Raw genomic sequence first — 22,331 nt, forward strand, 5'->3', positions numbered from 1 at the left:
TGATAGGCCTGACACAGGGGCTAGGATATTGGTTCTGCAGCTGGTGTGCATGAAGGGCAGAAAGCCAGAGAAAGCCATCAGAAAGCCAGGAGAAGCTGGTGTGAGTGTGATCCTGAGAGGAGGTGGAGAGACATTGTTTCTTGAGCACAGAGCTTACTGGTGTAGCAGACGTGGGGATTCTGAGCAAGGAAACTGCCTGCTGTTGGTTTTTCCTACTGTGTTCGGGGAAACAGGACTTTGTGTGCATCTTGGGTAAATAAACAAGATCGCCCCAAGAACAGACCTGCCTCAGAGCATCAATTTCTCATCCTATAATGGAAGCAACCCTGCAAGGCCCCCCTTTGTCTAACCTCTGGGGCCAAAGGAGCAACAATTAAAGATGGCCAAAGAAACTTCAACGGACCCATATTCCGTCAGAATACGCAGTTCCATTGAAATCAAACCACTTCACAAAATCAGGTCAATTTTCCTGGCATTGTGTTTGGGGGAAAAACAGGGGGAAATGTTTTGACATTTTCTCAGTGAACCGTTTTGTTTGTTTTGCAACAGTTTTCATTTCAAATTTGTAAAAATGTTGTCTGATCTACAAAACAAAACGGACAAAACTGAAAACGCAACACTTCAGCTGACCCGGAGAGGGTGTTTTGGGGGAATTTGCCTTCACGGAGAATTTTAAAAGCTTAAAAATCTCAAAACACTTCACGGAACAGACCTCGCAGCCTCCACGTAGCTCTCACAACAATACTTTGATCATGTCCCCTCTTATTCGTCTCCTAAGATAGTCAGCGATCGCTCTTCACCTGACAGTTGTTCCTGGCCCCGAGCCATTCTCCTGCTGTCCAGTGTTCAGCTGCCACCCCCCTCAGCTTCCCATGGTCACTTTGCTCCCATGTCATTTGCAGTGATGGCCCCAGGGCCTTACGCCCTTAGAATGAAAACCAAACCCCAGGGAAAATACACAAATTAGTCTTTAATATACAGCGAGGGGCTCCAATGGCCCGGTCACATTACAATGGGCATCACACATGAACAGGGTGGACCGCCAGTGCTCAGACAGCAAATGCAGAGCGGCCCCCATGGCGGAGTCCCCAGCATGGGGTTTATTTACACATCAGCAATTGAAGCGGTTACAGTGGACAGAAGAACAACGGCGACTGGGGATACACAGCTTCCAGTGGTCAATGGCATCCAGCTCGGAAAGGCCCTCCTCAGGCCTGGTCCAAAGCCAGCTGAAGTCAAGGGAGAGACTCTCATTGACGTTGCTGGGCAACGGAGCAGGCCCTGTGTGAGTTCTACGGTGCCGGGTGAGGATGGGAACCCAGACTGTTTCTGGGGGAGGGAGCCACACAATCTAAACCTATCGAAGCAAGAGATCCAAACTCCTCCAAACTACCGGAGAAAGGTGCTGGCCGGAGAGCCCTGAAGAATGAAACCCCTTGTGTCTATAGGTGCATCCTGGCTAGCAGTGAGGGCCGCGTCCCTTGCACTGCCCTGCAGATGTGCTTCAGCTCTGCGCTGGGGCGGGGAATGTCGTCTCTGTGGCCCATTCAACCCTTGGCCTGGCTGTCTGTGGAGACCGGGCACGAGATGGGTCAGCGAGTGCCAGCTGCCGGAGTGGCTTTTGACTGCCAAGCCCTGTCCACTAGACAAGTGGTTCCCAAACGTTTTACTACAGTGACCCGCCAACTGCATTTTGTCTGTTTTTCAGACCCACCATTATGTTTACAAAAGGCCCAGATTCATGGGAGGGGCCCAAAATCACAGGCCAGGGTCCTCCTCCACTGCCGCTGTCTCCCCCCTCTCCCCCAAGGGGGCACAGATCACCCGCAGCAACCCCTGTCCCTCAGTCTCCCAAACTGAATCCCGGCCGGATGCGGAGGGGAGGCCCCAGGCTGGTGGGGGGCGGAGAGTGAGCCCTGCCTGCCCTCACCCTGCAGCAACGGCTGCTACCCTGCAGGGCTGGGCCCAGCTCCCTGCTCCGGGCACTGCATCCCTATCCGCCAGATCGCAGCGCCACTCAGGTTTGACCCAGCTGCCCCGCCATCAATGCCCAGAGCAGGGAGCCAGTCCCAGGCACTGCGGGGTGAGTGTGAGGTGGGCTTGCTTTCCACCTCCCCACCCCCCAGCCCTCCCTCTGCACCAGGTCCATAACTCATCTAGTGGCGGGTTGGGACTCACTGTCTGGGAAACACTTCACTGGACAATACCCAATGTCTAGCAGGCCATTGCATGGCCATCAGATTTCAATAACCAGCATCAAAGCAGGCAGGGTTCAGGCCAGCACCCTGTGGGGAAGGTACCCACAGCCCGGTTGAGATTCCCCAAGCCACCCGGTCCCCACTAATCACAAAAGGAACACAGTCACCATTATAACCTGCTACGAGAGCAGCTGTGCACAGCGGGACGGACATAGTCACAGTGCAACAAGGTGACAACTCCTGAGTGTCGTATAGGCCCAGACTCACAGGTGCATTTGCGGGGCCAGAGACCCGTGCAGCCACAATAGGATTCTAGGCGGGGGGGCCACAATGGACCCCCTCCTGGCTGAATGTGTATTTTACAGGGGGCCACTTCTCTGGGACAAAGGATGCAGCTTTTTAACCACACGGCTACTTTTCCCTGGTGCCTGTAGCGCCGCCAGCAGCCCCTTCCATCACTGCGCAGTCTAGTCCAGGACGTAAGGAGATCCCATGTTCTGATGCCAAGCCGCACAAAGTTGGGAGCCAGGGAGAACCACAGGGCCTGTCTGTGTCCAGCAGCCTCAGTGAAGCATCCCCATTTCTAAGTCAGTGAGTCCTGTCTCTTCTGTACCAGCAGGGATGTGATTGGCCCTGCGTAAGTAGCAGGAGGGCGAGCCCCTTTGACACACTTTTGTCCATATGCTTTGGTGCCTTTCCATCACAATGGGGAGAACCTGCTGAGGGTTACAGACTTAGGTACCGCTACAGGAGAGGGGTTCATTCCAGACCCAGCTCATTCCTCTATCCCGAAGGACCCTGAGAGCCTATGCCTACCAGGATGCCAGATGGTGACTTTGCAGGTGCCAAGGGGGATGTATTGGGGGGATGGGGCTGGTGGAGCTGGTGCAGCGAGCTCATACCCAGGCCTTTACTTGAGTGCTCCACTCCTTGGTACAGCTGCACAGCCCTCCCTCCTCATACCAGCGCCACTTCACCCCTTTGTAGATGGCCCGAGCGTAGGGCTGGAAGCATTGGAAGAGGCGGAGGCGCCGCGCCAGGCTGCAGTAGACGGCCATGGCCACCACGATGAGCGGGGACATGATGACGAAGCCAAGGATGATGAGGGCAGAGGAGCTGTTGTCGTCCAGGATGGTTTTGCAGTAGTAGGCGGAGGAGTGCAGCACCTGCAGGAGACAGGAGAAAAGGCAAAGCGGGTTAGAGACCTGGGGCAGGAGACAGGCTTCCTTAGCGCCATCACGCTCATGTGCCAGATATTAGGGAAAACTATTTCACTAGGAGGGTGGTGAAGCACTGGAATGGGTTACCTAGGGAGGTGGTGGAATCTCCTTCCTTAGAGGTTTTTAAAGCCCGGCTTGACAAAGCCCTGGCTGGGATGATTTAGTTGGGCCCTCAGGACAGCACGATCCACGAAAGCGCTTCAGAAACAAGCACCGTGCCCCAAAGCTGAATAATACCACAACTGAAGGGGTGGAAAAGCACAGGGCTGGGAACCAGGAGATCAGGGCTCTATGACCTGCATGTATTAGGGGCAAAATGCTCCCTGCAAAAAGCCCATCAGATTCCAACAGAATCCTGTTACTATTTGTAATGGCTCCAAGAGGCCCGGCCAAGGTCAGGGTTCCATTGTGCTAAGTAGACACAGAATAAAAATCCCTGCCCCAAAGACCTCACAGTCTAGATAGCTAAAGGAAGTACAGTTAGCTCTGTTCCCAGAAGGGAGCTGAGACCCAAGGTGTGTCCTCGTTGCAAGTTAGCCTGGGCGTTGTCCCTAAGCCTGCTCCTATCCACACACACACAGCGCTTTCTCCTGAACATTGTGGTGCATTCATCCCAAGCTAGCTGGCCCAGCTAGGCTAGAGGTCAAGTGCCACATTATGGACAGAGGCTAACCCACTCCAGTGCTGATAGTCCTCCAGTGCCTTCCCACAATCCCACCGTGGGTCCGGAAGGGCAAACAAGTTCTTCAGCAATTTACTGGGAGAGAATCCTAGAGGGGCTCAGCTTACTGCAGCCCAGAGACCCATGGGATATATGCCCCCAGAAGTCCTAGCGACACACATGGGTGAGTGGAGCACAAGGGAGGACACAGTAGCACAGCAGGGCTTTGCAGTGTGGCTGCTCATCCCCAGGCGAGGCTAACCTGGGTGCTGATCACCTGGGCCAATTCTGCAGTGAAGACACAGATGAAGGGACTTGCCCAAGGTCCCACAGACCAGTAACTGAATTCCTCCTGGGTCCCCATCCAGCGCCTAAGCCCCAAAAGCAGCCTTCCTCTCTTCCGAGCCAGGCCTGGCGATTTCCAGGCTGCCTCACAGAAACTCTTTAATCAGGCGTTTAGTTAATCAACCATCATTACAAGGCCAGGGCGTTGCATTCAGATAATGGAGCAGGAAATGTTCATTTTATTGACTCACCCCTAATAATATACTTTTGTATTTGCTAGTTTTGGGATACAAAGATCCCTGGTGCTACAGTGAGGCGGGCTGCAAAAGCACATTAACAATGATAGAAAAATAAAGAAAATACAGCTAGACTTAGCTTCTAATGACAGACAAAGAGGATGGGGGAAATAGATGGGCTTGTGGTTAAGGCAATGGTCTGAGACCCCCAGCCAAGCCATCAGTTGAGTTCTCAGCCCTGGCACACCCTGCCTGCACACATCAGTGCTATCCTAGCTTTCAATCTTCTGCTCATATATCAGATCCCTTTCTCCTGTTCAGCACCTTCTAAGATCTTCAGGGCAAGGACTGTCTCTCACCGTGTATTTGTATGGTGCCTCATACAATGGAATGTCCATCTCAGCTAAAGGCTCTAAGCACCATTATAACACTAATAAAAAGAACAGGCGTTCCAAGTGCAGCTACCCATACACTCTGCATGAGTGGACGATAGCAGTTTCCCCCGTCTCTTTCCCTTTTACAAGGCTTCCCTTTCTTTCTCAGTGTCCCCACAGCAAACACAACCCATCTGGTTTTAAACAATCCTTATTGGCTCCCCGCGGCGTAAAAGGCAACCTATAAGTAAAGGAAAGGCTCTGAAAAGCATTAGCCCAAAGACAGAAGGAACGTGCTCGCCAAGTTGCTTCTGCCCTGCCAGGGCACGGCTCCCCCCTGCACCCGTTCAAAGGCAGAAAAGACTGTGTTCTCCACCCCTGGCTTTCTCTTCTGATCTGACGGACGTACTCACAAAGGGATACAGGGATATTCTCTCAGCTGGAAGCAATTCACTTTGCTTACGAACTGGAACTCGAGGCCTTCCAAGCTAATGGTCCAGGCACCGCTGAGTTTAATGGGGGAGCTTAATGTTCCAGTCCTTGCTGTCTCATCACGCGACTTGGGCTCAGTTTGTGGGCTAGGTTTATGATTTCACAGGGAGGCTGTCAAATCATAGGAGACCCAACATTTAAGGTCTGCACAAAGACGCTTCTATAAAACCTAACTCACACCGCCCCAAAGGGGACGTTGCTCTGCTTATGAGCAGAAAGAGCAGCCATTTTGTTCTCAGAGCTGCTGCACCCTGTTACGGAGGGAACACACATACTGTGCTCTCTCTCATGGAGACTTTATTATGGCTAATTTTTGTTGTCATTTTTCTTTAATCTAAAACAAAAGTCCCTTTGGGTCTGGACCTACCTGATTACCATTTGTATGTAAAAAAACATGACACCCTCCAGCCTGGATGGTTTCAACTAGGCATAATTAATGCATGGCACATACATATTTAGCCAATGGACATTTCTTTATAACTCATACATCTGTAAGAAGGCGCTGTTAGATCCCACAGAGAGGTATAGGAAGGAGAAATAGAGAGAGAGATACAGAGAGCCTTTCTGTGGCCTTCTCTCTCTAGCATTATTTCAGCAAGTAGTTACACGGGAGAGGCGGGCTCATCTTTATCAGATTTTTGTATACATTGTTGCTATCCCACAGTTGGTGCAATTCATCCCTGCTGCATTGCCATTCGTGCTCACTCACTTCCCTAGCTCACAAGGGCGTCTTGGCACTTACTAACTCAAAGAACTTGGAAAATGCAAAGTCCAACATCAGCGCCAAGTAATACCTGCACTGGAAGTGGAATTGCAGCCGAACAAATCCCTCCGTTCCTTGCCTGTGCTGCAGCCAGTCGGAACGGTGCTGCCACTCATGCCCCTAAACTGAGCCAAACACAACACCTTTGGAAGAAACAGCCCATGCAATCCAAACCCAGCAAAAGCATTTTCCAAAGCTCCCAGAACGAGCGAGGTTTCAATCTGGAGGAAGTTTTGACTGGCCAGTTACAACCTGCGGGTTTTGTCCGAAAAGTGTTCTTTGGTGCAGACCCTTTTGTTTCAACCTCTGCAGCATTGACCTCTTTCAATCACTCTCCTAGCTGAGAGCTCATTTTCAAGGTCATGCCATTTCAAAATGGTTCTCTCTCCTTTCTCCCCTCCTCCCCGAGGCACTAAGCTGAATGGCTGATTTTATGTTTTTAATCTCGCCCCTGCCTCCCCCCCCCGGCTGGCAATTCTCTTGTATAATTAATGCAGAATTAATAGGAGGTAAGGATGTTTTCTGAGAATAGCTGATGGGGTTGATGTCAAGGTCAATTAATTACTGGTGATGGAAGCAAATGAAAGCTCCCCATCCCAGCTCGAAAGCAACTGGCCGCAAGAAAGATCTTAAACCCAGCCAAGCAAGAAATTAAAACTCAACCCAAGCTGATCTAGCCAAATGAAGCCGTCTCTCAAAAAGGTCAAGCGCTCTGAACTGTTTCACCAGACGGCTGGTTTTCTGCCAGCTGCCTTTGATGCAGTTTTCACACCTTCCCTCTAGGTCCGCATTCCTCCTTCAGGGCCTTTGCATTTAATTTCACACTGACCCCATTCAGCCCTGGGCTGACAAGGCTTTAGAGTATCTCTTGGGCTAGAGAAAAAACAGAATTTGGTGATGGGGAATAGAAAGGCGATTGGGGCTGCGGGATATTGATGGCCCCCGTGGTTCTCTTGGGCTCCTTAGCTCCCAGACTGACTAACACAGTCAACACACAGGCTCTCCCAAAGTTCTGGCCTGGAATAACCAGTCAGAGAATGCATTACAGAGTAGACAACAGGTGTAAACAGAGTCAGTGGAGAGCACTGTTCTTAATGGAATTGAAACCATTTATACCAGAACAGAATTGCCCACTATGTTTTTCCCACCATGGCAAGTGCCCTCCCATGTCCCTAAAGTTGTGAGAACGGGGACAAAACTGGAGCCATTTATCCAAACCCAATGAGCTGTGGGTGTCTGGAAAAAACAGGAACAAATCCAAACTACCTTGCTTTTGATTTTGCCAACACCAAACTCCCACCAGTAAGGTTTTGCAAAACCTAGGCCAAAGCCACCTCTGGTTCTGCCTGTCTCTGATCATTATTAACCAGCCTTCACCTGGTTGCTTCACGGGGTTAAAACTTGGAATCTTTTATGATACGTTGATTGTCAGAAATTTGTCGATTTCACCAACAAACCTCGCATGTTTATTAAGAATAAAACCTTATGTTAAGAACTAAGAAGTGTACTTATTTTTTTGTCCAGTTCATAGCTTTGGAATCAATCTAAACTGCACAATTCAGGCAGCTTTAGCCATAATGAGGAGAAGCAAAATGCAAACAGCAAGCCTCTGAAAACCTCCTAGGGCAGCCAAAAAAGTTATTTAGAAGTAGGCAGCTTCCCACCACCACATGTAAACCAGAAGTGTTTATAAAAACCTCATTCAATATCCTTCTTCCCAAATTTCACCAGCTTTGGATTCCCCCCGTGCTCCCCTATGGATCCAGCTGCTAAAAGGCAAATGATCTTGTCCAACTTTGTAACCTCATTGTTTTGACGTTGGAATAAAATCTCTTCAAGCAGAGAAAGGTTCATGCCAGGTTCTCAGCAGAGGGCAACTTGCTGCGTTGTCTGCCTTCCTACTGGGCCTTTTTCCTTTAGCACAAAGAAAAGGGGTTCTCAGTACATGGCACATGCAATAGATCAGATGCAGAGGCCCCCTGCCCCCTTCCTTTTAAGGGGAGAGACCTTGAAAGATATCAATGCATTTGTACTGTAGCCTGCAAGTTAGGTAGCTCTCCTCTCCATCTGTATTCTGTAGTAGTGTGGCTGGGGTCCAGCTAGCTTGAAATCCCGACTGCGGGATGTTTAACAGTAAAAGTCTATTTGCATGAGCCAGTGCCAGACAAACCACATAAGACAATAGGCAAATATTTCTGGTAATAACCCCACCGTCATAAGTGCCTGCAAACTGGATGGGTCTGGGCTGCATAGTTTGGCTCTGTGGTTATGTCTACACTTAAACCGCAACAGTGCACACGCTCACTACAGCGACGGGAGAGGCAGCGCTTGGTGGACAGAATCTACACTGGGGGTTAGGCCGGCTTACCTACGTTGCTCAGAGATGTGGATTTTTCCCACCCCTGAGCAACGTTGCTGGGGCAAACTTACTTTTTAGCGCAGACCTGGCCTGAGTCTGAGCTGTCAAGGAATTTGAGCCCTACTTAACTGTGAGATCTTTGGAGCAAAGACCATGTTTTCCTTGTACGTGGGTATGGCACCTCCCACAATGGGGACGTGGTATCTGCCTAGGGTCTCTAGATGCTATCGCAATGCAAACAAGATGACAATAATGTATTCCAATCCCTGGTTTTGGTTCAGCCCTTTACAGACACAAGCCAGCTGTAAAGTTTGCATTCTGATCTGATAATGTGTTCTAAGAACTTGTTTTCACTGCAAGGTTAACTCGGGTTCTTACTGTTGGCCCTACCCTGATTCCCGTCTACACCCCAAAACCTCTCACTCACTGGTTTGTCCGGGTAGAGGCTAACACCTGAGTGCTACCAACGCTTGACCTGGTAACCCAACAACTCTGCAATGTGGATGCAGACGTAAGCCACTTGAGTGCTGACAGTCCTCTTTCCCACAATTCCATCTGGGAACTTACTTACTCTACTTACTACTTTGCCATCTACTTACTCTTTGCCTCCCATTCAACCAGAAGTCACCTGCCAGTTCCCAAAGTCTGGTTCATAGAATCATAGAATATCAGGGTTGGAAGGAACCTCAGGAGGTCATCTAGTCCAACCCCCTGCTCAAAGCAGGGCCAATCCCCAGACAGATTTTTGCCCCAGATCCCGAAATGGCCCCCTCAAGGATTGAACTCACAACCTGGGTTTAGCAGGCCAATGCTCAAACCACTGAGCTATCCCTCCCTTTGCACCCCACATTCACATGTGCTCTGCTGTACGTGCAACGTTTCTAGCACTGGTACAACTGGTGGTGAACAGAAGGCATCTGGGGCACCATCCTCCCAGCATGCTGCCAGCTGGCTTGAAGCTGTAACTAGGGTGCTGAATGATCTTTGCGGCGAGGTCAGTAAAACCTCAGATTTTGGGACCAGGACCCCAAATCTATAATGCTATGAGGCCGTCTCCAAGAAGCTGACAGAGGAAGGGACCCACTGGATGGGATGTTAGTGTGAGGAGAAAATTAACCTCTAAAGAATCTATACTGGCAGACCATGGACCACAATGCCTAGTCTGGTAATGCCCCGAGACTGTGCCCACTCTGTGAGGAGCTGGACAGGGTGGAATTCTTCCAGGGCAGCACTAGGAACCGTGGACTACGGAGCCAGGAGGTCTAAAGTGCCTCACACTATTGATTGTCACCCCAATGTGGATGCAGTCAATTGGACAACCTCAAGTCTGACTTTGTGGTGTAACTGTTCTCCACTGGTCTTAGCCACCTCCAGTGCTCACACCTGAGCACCAATGACCCAAGTGAACTCAGCAGCAAAGACATCCTGAAGAGCTCTTTGGGTTCAGGCAGCTCAAGCAGAACTTTCTGTGAAAATGTCAGTTCTTCCCACCTTCCCACTCGCTGTTCAGTGCCTGCCACGCAGAGGGGCTGCCTTTGTCACATCTGAGTCCTAAATCTGCGTCTCTCTTACGCTATTTTATTTCTTTGTCTCTCGTGTCATTAGACACCAGAACTAGGGTTTGTTTTGTAGTGTTGGGCTGTGAACAAACTGTGTGGCTTCATGTCATTTTGATTAAAGTCTGACTCAGTTCCTAATGTGTACATGAGCGGGGGTGGAATAAGCATATGTGATGGGAGAGAGGGCACCTAAACCAGTGGTTATTACTTTGTTAAGGCCGTAGGCATGTCAGTTTTCTTTTCAGGATGAAATATTTCTGTGCTTAGCCCTCTCCTCCCACCCCGACCCTGCCAAGTGACGGTAGTTCTCATGGTTGATGCTAAACAGAGAGCCCTAGAACGTGAGATCTTCGGTTTATTCCTGATTATTCCTGGTTATTTCTGGAGGTTTTTAAGAACAGGCTGGACAAACCCGTCAGGGATGGTCGAGGTTTACTTGGTCCTGTCACAGCACCGGGGGCTGGACTTGATGACTTCTTGGGGTCTCTTCCAGCCCTACATTTCTGTGATTCTATAATGCTGTACTACTAAACCAAGGAGGCGTCTTTCTGTTGCCTGCAGAGGAGTTTGGATCAGGCGCTAAGTGACATTGCCCACTTCCCGCTACATGGGAACTGGCTGTGCTGTGGGAAACCCTGGAAGCTTCTCCCCCAGGAGCTGGACTGAGATCCCTTCTTACCCACCCCTCCATCCAACCAACCTCCTTTCACAAGGGCCTTGTAAAATGACCCAAACTGTCAGACGGCAAAAATATGTGTTTACCGAAGCAGTAGACAGGTCTGCAGAATTATAAGTGAGGGACATGGACATAATGGTCTAATTAAACCTGTAATCTGACAAGTGTTATATACTTTTGGCAATAAAACAGGCTCATCTGGCAGCCTGGAGATTAAATACACCCCACGATAGGCGGCCTGCTACAAATGAGGAGCATGCTGGTACTTTATATTCTTCAATAAAAAACAATAGCATGTTAATCAGATACTATTCGCCAGGCCAGTGGTGGGGATGATGGAGGTTTTGGCACATTCACATTGTGCTTTTCCTGCCAAATGATGCAAAAAACGCTTGTCAAGCAGAAATAGGAGCTACCGCTGGAGTGGACTGTGGAAGCTGTTCAGAAAGTGAGCTGGCATGTTACACAGCCATTTAGGATAGGAAGCAAAGAAGGACATTGTATCAAATTGGAACGGTCGGGGGATGAGCAGAATGGAATCACCCAGCATGGAATTTGCTCAAGACTATCTATCTGGGGTTCTAAAAGATCACCCAACCCTATGGTAATTGAGACACATGGGACTAACACCCCTTGTCTTGCCAAAACAAAGTGTCCTGGAGTCTTTCGTGACACGTCATGGCTGAAAAAGTGCCACCAATAAGGCACCAAGAGCATGTGCTGCGGACCGAGAGCTACATGAAGGTCTTGCATGCAAATCATTGACCTACCTCAAGTCTCCTTAACCGTGTGAAATTGAACAAAATTGCAGCGCTGGGAACTACAGTCACATCCGACTGGGCCTCCTTAGCCCTTCCCACACATACGTGATCTCCGCTAGGAAAACAGGCCGAGAGACCAAGCCAGACCCACAACAAAACTTCAGCATAATCCCCCCAGCACTGCAGCAGCATTTCAAAGAGCGTCGCTCTCATGAGGGGCAGAAGGAGTGCTGGAAATGTGCAATATTGCCACTGACATGAATGGGCAATGACTCTTACTTGGTGAGAACAGCTGACCCCAGCGGCTTCTCCCGCCTAGCTGGAGGATATAATAGTATCCCCGTTAGACAGGCCTCCTCCGCAATTTTCCTCTCAGTTTTTTTTTGAACTCTTCTCTCATCTCCCTCATCAGCTAGTGTAATGTACTTGCTTCACAGCCCAAGTACAGTCTGATTATCCTATTTGAATGTAAGTGATGAATATGCAAATGATCATTCTCTGACTCCTACTGCAGAATATTTTCAGCTCATTCATCTTAGGGTCTGTAGGTCTAATAGGAATTGCCTTTTAATGTCTCTGTATTAATTCCCTCTGCAGAAGAAACAGGGAAAGATATAGACTATGCTTCCTCGATACTTTTTATTGTAGCTCAGTGATTCCCTATTGCTGAGATCTAGGGTCTGAACAGCAGAGTCGGTCAGTGCCCCACTCCTTCACTGCTGGTGACCTGGATTCAAATCCTGCCTTGTGGATCACAATACGGGGAACAGTCCTGATGTTTCCAGCCTAGTCTTTGAGGTAGCTTCCAGTGCATGGAGGGCGAGTGAGAAGTTTAGATGTAGGTTCACAGGGATGTGTGCAGGGAATTGTGGGAATGGCAGCGAAGGCCAGGCTTGACCCACACCTTTGCTATCACCCGGCTGCAAAGTGGGTGAGTAGGGGGCGGGTCGCAGCTCAGCCTGCACCCCTACCCACATGAGCTCACCAGCTCAGGAGCTACTTGCCCTGCGGTGCAGAGGGAAAGGCTCTGAGTGTGACCATACGAAGGTCTGGGCACCTTTGCGCGCTGTCACACATGGAGAGCTGGCAGGGCCGTTTGTGGGGAGCACAGGGCTGGATTAGTGGGGGGTGGAGGTCAGGACTGAGGGGCATCAGTAGGGCTGTTTGTGGGGAGCGCAGGGCTGGATTAGTGGGGGGTGCAGGTCAGGACTGANCGGTAGGGCTGTTTGTGGGGAGCGCAGGGCTGGATTAGTGGGGGGTGGAGGTCAGGACTGAGGGGTGTCAGCAGGGCTATGTGAGGGGGTGGCACAGAAAAACTAGGCCGTGCTGCAGCTCAGTGGTCACTACTGTAGCACACTGGGAAGGCTGTGGGTGCAGTGACGTTTGAATAGTGCTTGCCCCCTGTAATGGTCCACATCTCGTGCTTTCATCTCTCATTAAGTTCACCCATAACTGGACTAAAAGCCTTATCAGAGGGCAGATGTCAATGCTTAACAAGCCGAGTGGGAGCCAGGAGAGAGTTGGTAACCCCACTCTGACCCCCGGAGCAAGCAGGGAGCAGGGCAGGAGTTGTGACTCTGGGTCACAGCCAGTCTCTGACTCACTCCTGGGGCACGACCCATTACTCAGGCCCAGCTCGAGCTCTCCAGAAAGCAGGCTAGAAAGAGCAGAAGCCCTGGGCCGCTCCCTCTCCCTCTTGCCAGGGAACCCTGCTCCATCTACTCACACCAGATCTGAGCAGAGGCAAGGCTGGAGCCGCCTGTGGGGAAGCAGATTAAGGTTTAACAGTCCCCCTAGAGCTGAGCCTGGGGGCCTGCGGCGAGGACAGGGGCTTTGACGGCCACGTCAAAGAAATCCCAAAGTCATTTCCCCCCTTTCCTAAGCAGGGGTTTCCGTGTGCGATGCCCCTGACATCCACTCCCACTCCAGACTCTCCTCAGACTACGACAGCAGCAGCAATAAAGCCACGTGCCAGCACCGCCTGGGGGTGTCAGGGCCTTTGGGTGTGAGGAGGAGTAAAGCTAGGAGCTGGGTGGTATGTGCCGGGTTGTTGGGGGTGGTTATTTATTTTTATCCACTGCGTAGATTCATTGCTAAGATGGTCAAAAAGGACCTTTGTGATCATCTAATGTGACCTCGGCCTCACACAGGTCCTGGGGTTTTGCAGCTCACGTTATTATACCCCCGCAGTGACTGGTTGGCTACAGGGCGATGGACACTGACCTGGATTTCAGGACTCCCTCACCAAGCCTCACCTGCGTCCCTGAATGAAGCCACCCGCTGCTGTGCAAGGGGCATATATAAGGCCCGATCCGGATCCCTTCACTCATGCCTTACTCCAGAAGGATTTCTGTAGCGTTACTTGAATAAGTAAGGAGTTATGTGCACTGCTCTGCATGAGTAAGGGTGCCCAAATCTGTCCCTTACCTATTGCTACGCTGAAAGGTGTTAACAGCACCTGTCTGAGACCCAAAGAACACAAAGCCAACGCGGGGGGACAAATACTTTTAAAATCTCAGCAGAAGGCACAATTTATGCAGCAAAACCAGCTGCAGACAATGATGGTAGCCACCCAAAGCACAGAGCCGCACGGCAAGGCCAGTGCTAGCCCAGGTCGATTTGCAAACACCGGGGCTCGGGTATCGGTTGCAGGTTGTGTGTTAGAGGCAAAACGTGAAGAGGAGCTGTTGTGAGTGTGACATGGAGAAGAAGCCGAGACAGAGCGTCTTAGGCACAGAGGTCACTGGAGTGGCAGACTTGGGGGTTTCTGCTGTGATTTGTGTCTACTGCATTCAAGGAAGCAGGACTTTGTGTAAATCAACACAATTGCACCAAGACCAGGCCGGAGTCATATCACTGATTTCTCCACCTAATGGGAACAACCCTGCAAAGGCCTTAGAATTTGGCTAACTGCTCAGGCCAAAGGACAACAATATGCTACTAGCCGCTATTGTGTTTTTCATCCAGGAGCATCACAAAGGACTTGGCCGCTGCCCCCCACCAGACTTAGCCTGTCAAGAGCCCTTGACAACCACGGCCTAAATTCCTGACCATCCAGCTGTCAGAGAAGGCAGCCCTGTCACCCTGCTCCCACCCCTTCACACACAGGCTGGGCTCCTCGCATGAGTGACAGCAAGCGCTGCTACTGCTGAAAGTGGGCTGCTTCTCAGCGCTCCCCAGTCGATCAGCAGCCGCGGGAGAGCCGTTTCCAGTGCAGGCCCAAGGAGCTGGCGTGTTTGACACCTGATGTCCAGGACTGCAGCTCCCGCAGCGCAGATGCACCCCGAGTCCTGCGCACAGCGTTGCTTCCTGATCCCTATGCACTCTGCCTGGCCTCTGCTGCTCCGTGTACGGATTAGTGCTTTGGTAGTGCTCATGCCAAGCGGGTGCCACCGATGCTGTCAGAAGGAAAACGCTAACGAGGCGAGTGGAGGAAGAATATTGCAGCGCTAGCCTGGCTGAAGGAGGATGAAAACAGATCACCCTGCACTTCATTACACACTGACACAAGAAGGGCAATTTTCCGAAGCCTGGGCCTGAAAAGAAAACGTACTGGCCTAATTAGGACATATAACATTGGTATCGGAGGGCAAAGGTCAGTACTTAAGCAGGTGTGGGATTGCTAAGGTCTGGGGCATGAAGGACGCTCTGCTCTCCGAAAGCCTCGCGTCCCTGGAACAGAAGGACAGCAGCGGACGCACTGGCTACGGTTCAGTACTGGAGTGGAGCGGCTGAAGTCCAGCCCTGTACAAGAAACTAATTCCCAACAGGCTACATGAGTTTGTCCCGTGATGGATGAACTTCGAAAGGATCAGAATTCGGGTTCCGAGAAACACCTCCGAGTTTGGATGCTTTTATGAACGTGCAGTATTAGGCTGGGGGCGGGGGTAGGAGGATCCCCTGAGGTTTGCAGTCCCAGTCCCAGGAGGAAATGCCATGGGAAATGCTTTGCTCAGGAATGCTTCTAGCTCCTTGGCCAAATGGCATCCGGAAGTGCAGGAGCAGCCAGGAACATTGGAAATGGGGAGAAAAAAGACACTTGGACTTTGATCCTCACAGGAGTTAGGGGCCTAATCTGGGCCCTGGGTCCTATGAGAGACGCGTGGTGTAAGAGCCTGTGTAGGGTAGAACAGAATGGAACAGAGAAAAAAGAAAAGGCTCCTGGAGCATTTCAGAGCCTCCAAACAGGCTCATCTCCATGCGCCTTCTGTCCTAAAATCACATAAAGACTCAACAGGGTTTCTGCATTTTTTCTAAAACAATTTGCCTCTCCCCAGAATAGAAGGTCAGGAAAAAAACCCAAACAGCCCCAAAGATGGATCTGCAACTAGTGTCTGTATTAGGACTAGCCTATGCTGAATCCAGCAGCCCGAGTGTAATGAGTCAATCCCCTAGGATACTCAACCCTTGGCTAACCATGTTTCTGCTTTAATAATTGACAACCTAACCCATTTAGAAGTCTAAAGAGAAGCACTCAGCAGGGCTGCTGGTCTAGTTTATGGCAGAGCATCCATTCAGTGCCACGGCCCTAATGAAAGACTAGTTCAACGGGGTTGCAAACATGTACTTAAGCACTTTGGTGGACTCGTGTGTCAACCTCTTAGATTCTGGTATAAGCAGTGAAACGAAATGGCGATTTGTTTTTGACGTTCAGACTCTTGTTCCTCTTGTACACATCAGGGACCTCTGCCTCCGAGCTGCCCCCTCTGCCTCTTACCTCCTCATCTTGCTATTATAAAATGGCATTACGCCATTAAAGCTTTCAACCAAAAGCCATTAAAACCAAGCACGCTTTTGAAGGGAACAATTAGAATATTTGCTCTCACTTCCCAGGCTGCCCAGGGGAATGTTTAGTGACCAATCAGATCCTTGCTTCCCCCCCCATGACACTTTATGTAATATTGCAGCTTATAGTTCATTGGATTGAGTGTTGAAGGAAAATGACTGTTTGCCTGCTGTTGTTATGCCCATGAAGTGATTACTATGTCCCCAGAGGACTGTGAGCATTGGTGCCCAATAAATAAAATTGCTGGGACCTTTCGCTTTAGTATGAAAACACCAGCAAGATCTTCAGAAGAGCAGGGAAATTAGCAGGGCAACCAAACAAAGACCGTGGACCCCAAGGAAAAGCAGGTTCCCCTTCACAGGCCCCTTAGCTCACGCAGCTCCCGGTTGGGCTTCGCCAGCAATCATTTCTCATCCTTTCATCGAAGTGGCCAATTCATTGGTTTTGTACGTGTTTGTGTGTGCATGATGAAATGTCATTCCCTTGAAAGGGCCCGGGCTCAGAATATTTCCTGGCAGAAATAAAGCAACGAATAACAAAGGCGCAGGGAAAATCCCATTGCAACCCAAAAGCCCATCTGGCTTATGCATTAGCAGCGGAAGCCCCAGCCACCGCAAGCATGGTTAGAAAGCTTTCCGTGCACACGTGGCTGCTAAGGACGGAGCTCTAGCTCACCTGCAGCACCTTGCCAGAGCGTTGGAGTCCGTCTTGTAGACATTACTGAACCAAAGCTCTGAATAGTCCCAGTTCCCCCGGAGACCCATCTTTCTTTACACTTCCCACCACTCTTGCTATGCTCAATAGAGACCTTGGGCTAGTCACCCAAGTCCAAGCCCGCCCAATCTCCTGAGTCCGAGCTCGAGCGGCTAGCCTAAGCTGCTGTCCATGCCACAACGTCCACGCTACTGTTTTGAAGCGCTCTAGCTAAAGCAGCACTAGCAGGCGTCTGTCTACCCAGGCTGGGAATCACATCTCCTACCTGCAGTGCAGGCATACCGGCTGTGTTCTGTTCAGTTCAGTGTGCTCCGGAGGAGAGACGCACACTGTGCGCTCTCGTGGGGACTTTACATTGGTTCCTTTTGGTTTTGGTGGCCACTTCACCAAAACTAATGTAAGCCTCACCCCCTCTAGTGGTGGCTGGGCCACAGAGCAGTTGAGGAGCCTGCTACAGGCTCACCTAAGAGAGTTGTACCTGGTAGCTCAGGCAGTAGCAATTCCTGCTTTAAGATCCAGAAATCCCAGGTTTAATCCCTGTTGCCAATGCCCCAGCCAGGAAAAAGATGTTACCACACACACATGCACAACCGCCCTTTGGAGCATCATACCCAGTCTCTCTCCCCCCCCCACCCCAGTCCCGTCTGACTTCAGCGTAGCAAAGATTTCCTAAGTAACCATTCCTCCTATGGCTTCCCTGGTCCCTTTGGGGGGTGGTTCTCTGTGCCCTGGGGCATAGACCCCCATGGATCTCCGCAGTGCACAGACTCGGTATTCAGAGTGTGCACCAAGCCCTGAATAAGGTGGGCATGATATGGTCCCTGATGAACACCTGAGTCCATCTAGAGGCACGTCTCCATATTCCCTTTGAAGGTGCATTCACAGACACCCTTCCAATAATGCCCTCAGCTAGTCTAGCCTTGTGGAGCACCAGGTTCTCAGCGTTTTCTACAAAGCTGCTGTGTGGCCCAGGGTTGTTTTAAATACACGAGCACATCCCAGCCTGTGGATAGGGTTGGTCTCTTCTGCGGAGTGCAGGGGCTGAATAACAAAGACAATAGGAGGGCACTTTACACTACTAGGGGGATTCATACCCACCAGCTAATGAGTGACAATTGCAACTTGCCTTGTCTACACTAATTTTAACACATTAGTTACCACGAGTTAACTAACACATGTTAAAAACCACACCCCTTCTTTCCTAGTGCAGACAAGGCCAGAGAGGCTAAGTGATTGGCCCAAGGTCATGCAGGTCAGTAGCAGAGCTAGGAACAGAAGACAAGTCTATTGGCTGGAAGGTGCTATGGAAGCAAGATAACTATTATGGCTGAGTTTTGTAAAGGCGCCTAAAAGAGGTAAGCACCCCACTCCCACTGAATCCAAAGGGGATGGTTCTGAACTACAGCTGGTCAAAGAAAGATAAGCATTTTTATCAATTGGTGGTGGGGGTGCAATTCTCTAGTTTTTCCATGAAACCCCCAAACTTTCTGGGTTTTGAACATAAAAGCCAACTAAAGCTCAAAAATGATTTGCTTTTTTTGATGAAAAAAGCCAAATTGTTGAAAGCAACTCACATTTTCTGCAAAAACTTTTGTTCTTTTTTTTAAAAAGGCCATTTTTAAAAAAATCTGTTTTTTCCCACCAGCCCTTGTCCTCCCCTTTCCCAACAGCTGGGTTCCAGCTCGTGCCGTGTTTGGTTCATTCATTCCAGCCGCACACATCTGTCCCCTCAGTGGTGAGGAGTGCAGGACCCAGACCGTTTTGCTGCAGGCTGTCAGCTCACTGCCAGAGGATCTAGTTTGCTCTGAAATGTATCTAGTCATTTCCCTCAGTGTGAGTATCACATTGACCCTCATTAGTTTCCTGCAATAACCAGCCACTCCGCTCCTAATTTCCGAGCCCGGATCTTTATTTCTCATGAGGGCTTTTAACCTTGATTTTTTTTAAACCAGATTAATTTGCCACTGTTTGATCCTGCAATTTAAAGCACAGAAAAAGTAGGGAGGGTTTTTTGTTGTTACAACCTTGGTTTCCGATAACTTTCTGTGGCTTTTCCCCCCAAAGCCAGCAGTACTCTGCCCATGGCCTCTGAGACTGGGAGAGAGAACCATTGATTGCGAAGCTATCGCCTAATGTGCTCTCCTCATTCACCCCTGCCCGATGCTGTCAATTCTATGCCACTCACTCCAGACAGCAGGGAGCCTTTCCCAGCGGCAAGTGCCCTGTTGTTAGCTTCATGCAGCGCTCTATAAAAGAAAGGGGCTGAGAGCCTCTGAAGCCATTTCATGATTCTTTTAAAGCCTTTGGGTCAAAACTATTGACACTAATTACCATTAGGCTGGATCAAAAGCCAAAGCCAAGATGGGACAGGCCAGGAACAGCAGTAATTCCCAGGGGCACTAAACCTTCAGTCTTTGTGGCTGTGATGGCAGGTCAAAGAGTGACCTTGATCAATTAACAGACGGTATTCAGCCATTGACAAGGAAAGGGCCAGATCCCCAGCTGATGTGATGCTACTTTGCATTAGCTGGGGCTCTGCCCTGTGGATTTCATTAGAGCTATGTCAATTTATAGCAGCTGCGGAGCCGTTAGCTCAGCCTCTCTGTTTCTGATGTTCATGTTCCCTCCCCTGCTATCCCAGCCGTCTCTTTCTAATAGAGCTCTTAATCCCCCCACCCAAGTCTTCCCTGCTACCTCCTTGCTCCTCACTGTGGACAATACCACCAACATGCCTATAACCTGCCCATCATCTTTGACTCAGGCCTCTCTAGGTCTTCCCATCTAGGCTATAGCTAAGTCTGGCAGATTCTTTCGGCAGAACGTCTCTAAGGTACAGCCTTTCCTGCCCTTCCACGCAGCTACACCTCTTGTCCAGGTGCTCGTGGTCTCAATAGTCTTTTTTTTTTTTTTAAGAGAAAAAAGAGGCGTCCTTGTGGCACCTGACAAATGCAGTCTTGCCCTATTCAGAATGCTGCCGTTGCAAAAGTAACTTTCCTAGCCCGACATTTTGACCATGTGACCCCTCGCTTTTCTTCCCTCTCCCTTCTCCATCGCATCAGACATGACCCCAGCCTCCATCGCTCAATTATTACATTTTCAAACAAGCATCTTCTTGCTTTCTCCCAGGCTACCTCTCCCCTGGAGCGCCCCATAAACATCCACAAAATTAATGCGTTACCCTCCTTCAAAACCCATCTTAAGACTTTCCTTCTCCAGGATCCCTGCGAAAAGCTTCACAATGGTTAGGCTGCCGGTGTGCTGAGACCACGGCCTGTCATACTGACCAACACTGTCTCGTTGTTCCCTTGTACTTGCCCGTCTGTGTGTTGTGACCATCTGTTGTCTCTTCTTCTTCGATTGTCAGGTCTATGGGAGAAGGGACCTCTCTTTGCTCTGTATTTGTACAGTGCCTCAATGACGTCCTGCTCCATAACTGGTACTTCTAAGCTCTGTGGCAATATAAATAATAATAAATAATAGCCCACTTCACCTGTCTCCTGCCAGTACAGGCCACTTCCCTCTCAACCATCTTTCTTCTTTCTCCTGCAGCTCTCCAGCACCTGATCTGTTCGGTATTTCCAAGGGCTGGAAGGCATAACTAAGTCTAAACTTCCAAAAACTTTTGGAATTTTGCATCAAATTCCAGACCAGCCTTTTGTCCTTTCTCAACGTCCTCCTGGCCTAAGGGTCAAATTCTGTGCTTGTTAATCAGCCAAAGCTCCTATTATTATTTGTATTACAGTTGCATGTTCAGGACCCAACCAAGAGTGAAGCCCCAATGCGCTAGGCTCTGTACATACCCATCATGAGATACAGGCCCTGCCCGGAGAGCTTATAGCTAAATAGACAGGACAAAGGATGGGAGAGGAACTGACTTGCCTGAAGTCACCCAGTAGCTCAGAGGCAGATCCAGGTCTCATGAGCCATGGTCCAATGCCCTTAGCCACCAGGTTTTACTTCCTTGCTATTTAAAGCATGGGGGGAGGAGGGGTGTTGTCTAGTTAAGGACTGACAGAAATTTCCCCTAACACAGAATATTCAAGGACAAGCGGCAGCTATTGCTGCAAAGAGCAATTTTTTTGCAACCTGCTCAATGAGATGTTCAAAATCCCTTTGCGAACAATGAGTGGGGCCCTACGTGGTACAGAGGCCTTGGGCTGGTTCTCCGAACAGGGGTGACAGTCACACAATAGACAACACCCTTCATAGAATGGCTGCCACGGTCCCCGAAAGGATAGCCCAGTGGCGAGGGCAATTCATTGCTTGGCCACGGACTACCTATGGGGCACTGAGCAAGTCACATATTCTCTCTCCGCTTCACTCCCTGATTTGTAAAATGAGGTCCTTCCCTCCCTCCTTGGCTAGGGAGAAGGTTGTGAGGTACCATGGTAACGGGGCTGCACGGGTGCCATAGGGAGCTATTGTGGCCTATCTCTGTAAGGGGCTATTTAAACAGGATGCTCTGAAATAGATTGCAAAGCTGCAGAGAGCATCCCAGCTGCTTCATGCATTCCTGAGGCTCAGTTCTGGGGTAATGGGCATTTCTGCTGTGTGTTCTCCCTTCTGGGCTTGGGGAAGAGGGAGGAGTGCCTGCCCTTGCCTTCCTTCTCTGTTTCCACTTCCATTGTTTTCCTCCCTATGTGTTTGTTGCCTGCTTCTTTTTACCCCTGTGTTGGCAAGTTTGTTCCTAAAAAGAGTCAGTGGCATCAAGCGCTCTCTTCCCGGATCTCATGCCGGACAGGCATGGCACGTGGCACGGCTTGTTATGAGAATCCCCACCATTGCAAGGACAAGCAAACATCTCCTGAGGTTCCAACTAAACCTCCAATGGTTAAAAGGAGACTTCCCAGTGAGCTTCAGCCCTATAGAAACAGCTGGGGGACGACAATGCTGCTACTAGATCTCTAGACTCACATCCATCTAGCAATTTTACTGGAAGTGCAATATTACAGCTCTTTTAAGAGAAGGCCCCAAGCCAGAAGCTGGGTTCCAAACTCCAGATTTGGAACTGGAAACAATATAACTCTGTAATGGGCAGCACCAAAATCCAGGAACTGAACAGAGGGATTTGAAATCTGAATCTGAACCTTCCCAGCAGCTAGGCGTGGTCTTTGTGGTCTTCCAATTGAAGTTGAGCCAGGGTTTGCTTCAGGCTTGTCTGGTTTTTGTTAAGCTCTACAGATACAGTTACCACTTCAACTTGTGCCAATCAAGACACACAATAGACAGACCGTTCGATCGTCATCT

At 49.9% G+C, this 22,331-nt stretch overlaps 1 protein-coding gene across 1 annotated transcript in view; it reads right to left on the reverse strand.

Annotated features, from left to right (window-relative positions):
* Window positions 1–950: 950 nt before the first annotated feature.
* The window catches only part of TMEM88B (transmembrane protein 88B), a 41,085-nt gene continuing 19,704 nt past the window's right edge, over window positions 951–22,331 (reverse strand). Inside the window, exon 2 of the mRNA XM_034753687.1 lies at window positions 951–3,364. Within this exon, the coding sequence (XP_034609578.1) occupies window positions 3,095–3,364 (270 nt within the window). The 3' untranslated portion in view covers window positions 951–3,094. The remainder of the gene's footprint in view (window positions 3,365–22,331) is intronic.

The sequence above is a fragment of the Trachemys scripta genome, chromosome 19 (assembly GCF_013100865.1).
Source record: "Trachemys scripta elegans isolate TJP31775 chromosome 19, CAS_Tse_1.0, whole genome shotgun sequence".
Taxonomy (NCBI): domain Eukaryota; kingdom Metazoa; phylum Chordata; order Testudines; family Emydidae; genus Trachemys; species Trachemys scripta.